This window comes from Felis catus, chromosome E2, assembly GCF_018350175.1.
Source record: "Felis catus isolate Fca126 chromosome E2, F.catus_Fca126_mat1.0, whole genome shotgun sequence".
Classification (NCBI taxonomy): Eukaryota; Metazoa; Chordata; class Mammalia; order Carnivora; family Felidae; genus Felis; species Felis catus.
Window position 1 is genome coordinate 3,718,205 of NC_058382.1, and position 8,473 is coordinate 3,726,677.

The 8,473-nt window shown below is 49.2% G+C and overlaps 1 protein-coding gene across 10 annotated transcripts; it reads left to right on the forward strand.

The window, feature by feature from the left end:
- The first annotated feature begins 755 nt into the window (after positions 1–755).
- LILRA5 (leukocyte immunoglobulin like receptor A5) lies at positions 756–8,029 on the forward strand. Of its 10 annotated transcripts, XM_045045891.1 has the most exons (8): positions 756–1,551; positions 1,764–1,896; positions 2,056–2,091; positions 2,273–2,557; positions 2,704–3,006; positions 3,601–3,720; positions 7,232–7,282; positions 7,521–8,029. In XM_045045891.1, exons 2-8 carry the CDS (start codon positions 1,863–1,865, stop codon positions 7,712–7,714), a joined length of 1,023 nt encoding a protein of 340 aa, XP_044901826.1. In that variant the 5' UTR covers positions 756–1,551; positions 1,764–1,862; the 3' UTR covers positions 7,715–8,029. The 10 variants fall into 10 exon arrangements, with proteins under 10 accessions (XP_044901826.1, XP_044901827.1, XP_019674718.1 ...); XM_045045892.1 differs by lacking the exon at positions 1,764–1,896; XM_019819155.3 differs by lacking the exon at positions 756–1,551 and having other exon boundaries at positions 1,602–1,896; positions 7,429–7,774.
- Positions 8,030–8,473: the final 444 nt, after the last annotated feature.

Genomic DNA, 8,473 nt, shown 5'->3' on the forward strand with positions numbered 1-8,473 from the left:
GAGAGAGAGAGAGAATCCCAAGCAGGCTCCACGCTGTCAGCACAGGGCCCCAACCAGGACTTGATCCCACAAACAGACAGATCATGACCAGAGCCGGAAACCAAGAGTTGGGCGCCTAACGGACTGAGCTGCCCGGGTGCCCCCTGCTGCTTCCGCATTTTGGAAATATGTTCCCACAGCACCGCACTTCTTGGTACTGAAATCTGCATTCGTCTGTTCCGGCTTCTGTTAACAAAGATCACAGACTGGGTGGTTTAAGCTACGGAAGTTTCAGGGAAGATGCCAGCACGGCTGCTGTCTGGTTTGGGCTGTCGGCTGGGGTTGCAGGGAGCCCCTTCTTCCTGCGTGCTCGCCTGGCCTTTGCTCGCTGTGAGCACGTAGAGAGAGACGGAGAGAGCGCTCTCTGGGCCTCTTCTTTTTTCTTTTTTAATGTTTATTTTTAAGAGAGAGAGCAAGGGAGGGGCAGAGACAGAGGGAGACACAGAATCCGAAGCAGGCTCCAGGCTCTGAGCTGTCAGCACAGAGCCCGGCGCGGGGCTCAGACCCATGAACCGTGAGATCATGACCTGAGCCGAAGTCAGATGCGTAATCCACCGAGCCACCCGGATGCCCCACCTTTGAGCTTTTATTTTTTATTTATTTTTTTTTAATTTTTTTTAAGTTTATTTATTTTTGAGACAGAGAGAGACAGAGCATGAACGGGGGAGGGTCAGAGAAAGAGGGAGACACAATCAGAAGCAGGCTCCAGGCTCTGAGCCATCAGCCCAGAGCCTGACGCGGGGCTTGAACTCACGGACTGCAAGATCGTGACCTGAGCTGAAGTCGGGCGCTCAACCGACTGAGCCACCCAGGCACCCCTAAGCTTTTAAATCAGTTACACTGCCGGTTAAAATGATCCCACAAAACTCACTCCGGGCCCAGCAAATTTTTACTGTGAGCGCCTCCAAACAATTATGGATGACAAACACCATTGGTATAGACATTTTTATAGCAAATGCATTCCCGTACATTTCGTAACAAGAATATCACACTTTGCTCTCCCACGTACGCTTAGATGTAAAATAACGTAAAAAATGGGGGCAAATATCTAATTACATTACTGCTCCTTTCACATGCATAATGGGGAGGAGACAAATATTTCAGTAAAGAATTCTCCCCAACAAATTGGGGACTTAATCTAAGCATTGTCCCCTAAATCTTATAGGCAGGCCCCCAGAATGGGGAGAAGGGCTCTGCCCCAGAGGCAAGGGGCACTGAGGAAGCAGGAGGGACTCACAGGCGTGTTTCCATGCTTGGGGCATGGACGCTGTCACAGGGAAATAGAGAAGTCCATGAATGCTGACATACAAAGAAAACCCAAATCTGGGGCCAAGAGTGAAATCTTACTTCCTTCTCTATTTCGCTATATTTCTCCTCTGTGTGCATCACCACGTGACCTTGACCTGAGCCATGCAGAAATGTCACAGCTGTGTTTGCACTGACATGAGGCTGCAGAGGAGCCGGAACCCACACCCCCTGCAGCATCTCTGGGGCCTGGGGACCCCGTGGGAGGTGAGGACCCCCGGGGATGTGCTGAGAATGAAGGAGAACCCGTAAGGGAGGCTCTGGGAGGGAAGGATGTGCCCTGATCTCCTCACCTGGATGGGACATCTCAGGAAGCCTTGGGTCCACTTGCTGCACCATCATGGACATCAGAGTTGGTCCCCTGGAAACAGGCTGTTCCCCTTCCTGTGGGGCTGCTGACGTGACAACCCCATGACCAGGCAGGCCAGCCCCCAAGTGGCCACACCCTGTGCTTCTGTCTGTCCTGTGGGCACTGAGGTCCCTCCGTCTGCACAGCCAGGGCCAGAAGCAGAGACGCCATGACCCCCACCCTCACGGCCCTGCTCCTCCTCGGTGAGATCTCAGGAGGGGAGAGGATGCCCTAGTCTGGGAGGGACCCACCCCACAACCAGGCCCTGGGCAGTCAAAGACCTCAGGCACAGGAGGGTCATCGGGAGGAGGGGTATTGCTCAGGACTCGGGGCCATCCTCTCACAGGGACTCTCTCTTCCAGGTCTGAGTGTGGAACCCAGGACCCAAGTGCGGGCAGGTGAGTGTGTCCCCAGGTGTCCCATCCCACCTCCTCGCTGGGGACGGGGTCACCCACCAGGCAGCTGGGAATGGAGGACAGCAGTTCTGGGCAGATGGAGAGGGGACGTCTGGGGGTTTGGGGCTGAGCTAAGAACTGAGGGTGGGGAAGGTCTTGTGATACAGACTCTGTTTCCTTCCAGGGACCCTCCCCACACCCTCCATCTGGGCTGAGCCAGGCTCTGTGGTCCCCTGGGGTAGCGCTGTGACCATTTGGTGTCAGGGGACCCTGGAGGCTGCAGAGTTCTATCTGGATAAAGATGGACACTCAGTGCCCTGGGACAGACAACCCGCAGTGGAGCCCAGGGACAAGGCCAAGTTCTCCATCATATACATGACAGAGCAGTATGCAGGCCAATATCACTGTTACTATCGGAGCCCCGCTGGCTTGTCAGAGCGCAGTGACCCCCTGGAGCTGGTGGTGACAGGTGCGAGCCCCCTCAGGGTCCCCGCCCCAGGCTCTGCCCTCAGGGAGGGGGTCTGCTCCCAGAGCGTCTCCCTCTCACAGTCCAGCCCTGGGGATACTGTGGGGGGATCTGTGTCCTATTTAACGTGTCCCTTCCTCCTCTCCTAGGATTCCATGGCAAACCCACTCTCTCAGCCCTGCCCAACCCCATGATGACCTCAGGAAGGAAGGTGACCCTCCAGTGCACCTCATGGATGGGATTCCATAGGTTCGTCCTGATGAAGGAAGGAGAACCCAGACCCACCTGGACCCTGGACTCCCAGCGACACACCAGTGGGCAGTTCCAGGCCCTGTTTCCTGTGGGCCCCATAACCCCCAGGCTCAGGTGGACCTTCAGATGCTATGGCTATTTCAGAAACACCCCCCACATGTGGTCACTCTCCAGTGATCCCCTGGAGCTCCTGGTCTCAGGTGAGCGAGTCCGGCCCTATGCCCTCTGTGTCCTGATGATCTATTCAGGGCTCTGTCCTCAAGAGTTACCTGGGCTGGGATGGGAGCCGGGGTGGGGGGGCGCTCCAAAGAGGGTCACTCAAAGGGAGATCTGCCCCTCAGTAGGTCAACAGAAACCCTCTCACACCTGCTCACCCTTTGTCCTTCTCCTGGGTCTAAAGATGCCAGGTGAGCAGCGGGAGGGTCATGGGGAGGCCAAAGGGCAGGTGTAGAAGAAGTCTGAGTGAGATGGGGACTCCTGGATTAGCCCCAATCCCCCCTCCCACAGGATCCAACTCAAGATTGTTGTGCTACTGGGCTGTTTGTGCTCCTTCTGAGCACAGATCACCCAAGATCAGTTCTGAGAGCCCTCAGAGGATCTAACACCCTCTCAGATACTCAGAAACAATCCTGTGTCTCAGGGGAACTGAGATTCCAGTAGAGATGCCTGGGTGGCTACATATGTCCAGGGGCTCTGAGGCTGGGTCATGGGGCACATGAGGGAGAAGACTGAGCAGAGACGGGGTCTCTAAGGGAAGCCTCAGTCCCCTACTCAACTACTGCCTCTTTCCTCAGGAACCTCTGGAGGCCCCAGCCCCCCACCCACAGATCCCAGCTCAACAGCTGGTGAGTCACAGTGGCATCTGTCTAAGGGCTTTCCTTCCTGTGTTTCAGAGATGCCAGAGCGACCACCAGGTCCGGGGTCTCTGAGGCGGGGGGGAGGAGGGCTAGGGTGGTCATGACAGAGGGAGAGGGTGAGGGCCCAGCTAGGGGAGCAGCACCACCTCACCTCCCTGTCCTTTGATTATGAGGTATGGGGTGGAGAGGGGTCTCAGTGCTCCCTGAGATGGTGATTCACGGCAGGACCCTGGTCCTAGGTGAGGAGTCCCTCCCTGTTGCTGTCCTCTCTGGGCAGGAAAGGCCAGCTCAGGATGCTGTCTACAGGAAATTCTGAGACAGGATGCAATAAGACTATCACAAGGGGCAGTTCCACAGAGGAGGGTCCACCCAGGAGAGCTGGGATAGGCGGGACCTCCCACCAGGGGAATCGCCACCCCTGCAGTCTCAGACAGGGCTGAGGAGAGGCATGGACTTAGATCCCTCGACCCTGAGAGGAAATGAGGTCAGACTGAGGTTACAAGGCAGAGGTCCCACCCACTTACCTCCTGGTGTCTCTGGCTCAGAAGCAGGGTGTTGGCTGCTAGCCAGGGGCAGGGGCAGGGTAGCTGCTCAACTGGAAGGCAGGTAGGACAGACGAGGATGCCCTGTGGGGCTGAGTCTTCGTGGGCTCAGCTCTCCCGAGAGGTGGAGCTTCTAAGAAAGGTGCTCCCTGTATGAAGAGGGGGGGCTGCCAGCAGTGATCCCATTTCTGGCCTCCCACTGTCCTGCCTCTCCCCGGGACTCAGATGTGGGAAGGTTCAGAAAGGTGTGGGAGATGCAGGTACATGTGATTTTGTGCATCTGGCCTGGGTCTCAGCAGGGCAAGAGGAAGTCCCAGTACGATGGAGAACAGAAATCCCCATCGATTTAGCATCTCAGTTCCTCCTCATCTCACACAAAACCGTGGGATTTTCTCCTAAAAGCCACCCAGCCCTTGTCACCACAATTCTTAGGCCTCCAGCCAGGTGTGGAGAATGTGTGGGATACAGGATGGAGAGGGGGTGGGATGGCAGCGCTTGGTGTCCAGGCCTGACTTGGAGCACAGTGAGGATGCTGGGCTGGTGGAGGTGGGGATCTGGGACAGTCATAGAGGGCAGACCACCCACACCTGAGCCCTCTCACATCATGACTGGAGCTGCTCAGGCCAAGGTGGAAATTGCTGTGGGTGCAGGTGGAGCCCCCACGAGACAATCCCCTAAAGAGAAGCATCCCCACCTGTGGGCACCACTCTGCTGCCCTTATAAAGTTTTCTTTTATACAAATGCTTAGAAATGAGGTTTATAAATGATGCAGACACATTCTAATGTTTTATTCATTATTTTGTCTACACTCAAAGCTTAAAAGTTGTTCAACTGCTTTATTCATTTATAAGTATGATTTTTTTCTTTATACTTTCTAGATAATAGTTAAGTATATACAAAACGATACTGGTTTGGTTAAATTAGTTTTATATTCTATGACTCTATTAACTCAGTACAGATTCTCCACTTTTCAGTTGCTTTACAATTGATCTGCTTTGATTTACTGATAATAATTTTATCAAACTCAAAAAAAAGAAACTTACCTCTTCATTTCCAGATTGTGCACCAAGTTTACTTACAGCAAATACCATATAATAATGATGACAATGTAAGACATTAATACAAAACTCAGTGTTGCTTTAAGAAAATATCTTCATTGATAGCCCTAATTATTTTAAGGCAAACATAAAAAAACTATATATTTATACATATAGTGATACTAACCTGTCCATTTCAGTCTATTTTTCTGTTACATTCAGGTTTCATTAGAAAAAAAAAATCTTTTCTTTTTTCCTCATGTTTATTTATTTTTGAGAAAGAGAAACACAGAGCACGAGTGGGGGAGGGGCAGAGAGAGGGAGACACAGAATCCAAAGCAGGCTCCAGGCTCCTAGCTGTCAGCACAGAGCCTGACCCAGAGCTCAAACCTGTGAACCATGAGATCATGACCTGAACCGAGGTTGGAAGCTTAGCCAACTGAGCCACCCAGGTGCTTCAGAAAAAATTCTTTACTCAGTATAAATTAAGAATTATTTCTGGGCTTGTACAACTCCAGGCTTATTCTTTTAAATTTATAGCCCCAGTGAGATACATTTGAAAGACTTCTTGGTACCAAAGATTTGCATACTAGCCCACTGAATGATGTGTATTCTTCATTCATACTCTGTGAATTCTATAAGCTTATGTAGAATTTTCACATGGAGATTTATAATTAGACTGATCTATAATTTTTTATCTTGTTGCATTTTTTTTTTGTTTTTTTTTTATCTTGTTGCATATTATGTGAAATGGATTGAAATAGGTTTGCAGGATTACCTAATTTTGTGCTCACCAGTTTTATAACAAAACTGATTTTCTCTGCTCTTTATGGCTTTGAGACCAGAAGTGTGACTCCTTGGTTCTGGATATTTATATGGAGAGGAGAGAGATGGTCTTTGAAGATAAAAATCAAATGACTAGTGTTCTACCTTGAAATCTTACATTCGTTTTCAGAGTTATGATTGACAAACAGAGTTAGAGACAGTGAGGAGGAGGAGAAGGAAGAAGAAGAGGAGGAGGACAGTGGTGATGATGATGGTGGTAATATTGATGATGGTGGTGGTGATGATGATAATGGGGATGATGATGATAACGGTGGTGATGAAGATGCCAATAATGATGGTGGTGGTGATGGTGGTGATGATGATGATGATGATGATGCAGCATCCCTCATCTATCCTGCCACACCTGGCCCATCTTCCATGCACCAGGGCCCCCCCACCCTAACTCCCTATTCTCCTCTGGGATCCTCCTACAACAACAAACATGGCTTCATTTACTTCTGAAAAGCGTGCTTAGATCTTTCTGGGGACCTGCTATTTACACACATCTTCTCTGGGTCTTCACATTGCTCCTCTCAGCCTCTTTCTCCTATTCAGGAATCAACTTAAATGTCCTCTCCAAGTGCAACCCTCACCCTGACATTGTTCACACATGTCTCCTTCCTACCTAGGGCATTTCAAGTAATTAACACAACCTATGTTGTATGCACTGAATTCTCTCTCTCTCTCTCTCTCTCTCTCTCTCTCTCTATATATATATATATATATATATATATATATATACACACATTATATTTGTGACCAACCCCTGTTTCATGGACACTAGGTCCTGAATTGTTGAAAATACAAGTTATCCTATCCACAAGAGGCAGCTTAGGTGCTCAGAATAAACACAGAGAATACAAGAGCCCAAGTACTTCTGTATTGAGAGATGATTTATCTCACTAAATTCTGAGCTAGGGGGACACAGGAAGACTCTGCTCCAAACCAACTCAGAAGCAAAGTCTAAATTCAAAAAAGACAGGGAGACTGAAATAATCCATTTAGAACAGAGAGGATCCTTCTATAACAGAGAAAGTATCAATTAATGACTGCATAAGAAGTTATAGCATGAGAACAAGGGGAGGTACGAGAACACGCAGCCTGGGGGACAAGTTTAAGTCTCATCAGAAATTCATCTTTCTCCACTTTTTTTTTGGCTCTCAGGAGCAGTTGACACCACCAGCCCATCACAAAACAAGTCAGACCACAACACTGGTGAGTAGGAGAAAGTCTCAGTTATGGAAGTGGCATGGAGCATGAAGTCCTGTCAAGGGGAGGTGGGCACCCTGGGTGGACATACAGGATCTGGGCTGATTTGGGTCTCCCCTGACCTCAGTGACCACTTTGTCCTGAATTCCTAGTGTCCCACCCCAAAGATTACACAGTAGAGAATCTCATCCGCATGGTCATGGCTGGCTTGATCCTGGTTGTCCTCGGGATTCTGCTATTTCAGGATCACTGCAGTCAGAGAGGAATCCAAGATGCATCCAGGAGGTAAACTCAAGAGAGAACAATGCAACGATCAGAATGACAGAGTCTGGGAAGCACATCTTATGTGCCCAGGAATTTCTGGAAGAGTATGTGAGGCATGTGCTGTGGGAACTGTCAACATTCCCTGTTGCCCAGACCAGTCCTCATCCTCTGTGACATCATCTCCAACCTCCAAGGACTTATTCCACATACCACACGACATAGTGGTCAAGTATATATCTTTTGTCATTATTTATTTGACACCCATAACATTCCCAGGACTAGTAATGATCAGAGAACAGGATCCATGTGAATTTAGCACATACTTTAGTATTCATGCTTGGAGCATTGTGTGAAATCTAGTTAACTTTTGTATAGATTCCTGGCAGGATGGATGGATTCAGGATTGATTATAAATGGAAAGACAGACAGAAAAGTTTACCTCTACACAAACATACACAGCAATCTGCAATAAATTAACTCAGCATCCTCCCTGTCTGCCTTCACCTTTAATTTATGTAAATTTGGTCTCTTGCTCAGTCCTGGTACAAAGAGTTCCTCTTTTGTACTCCACTCACAGAGACTTAACAAAAAAGTAGTGAACTAACATGAGCTAATCAAAGACAAAGCAAACTGTAGAGGCAGGGTCGCCTACATGATTTGTGGGGCAGCATAGAAAATGAACAGGCAGACAGGGAGACAAACTATAAGAGACTTTTAAATACAGAGAACAATCTAAGGGTCACTGGAGGGGAGGTGGGGGTGGGAGGGGAGATGGGCTAGATGGGTGATGGGCACTAAAGAGGGTACTTGTTGGGATGAACACTGGGTGTTATATGTAAGAGATGAATCACTGGGTTCTACTCCTGAAACCAATACTACACTCTATGTTAACTAACTTGAATTTAAATAAGTAAACTTTAGAAAAGAAAGATG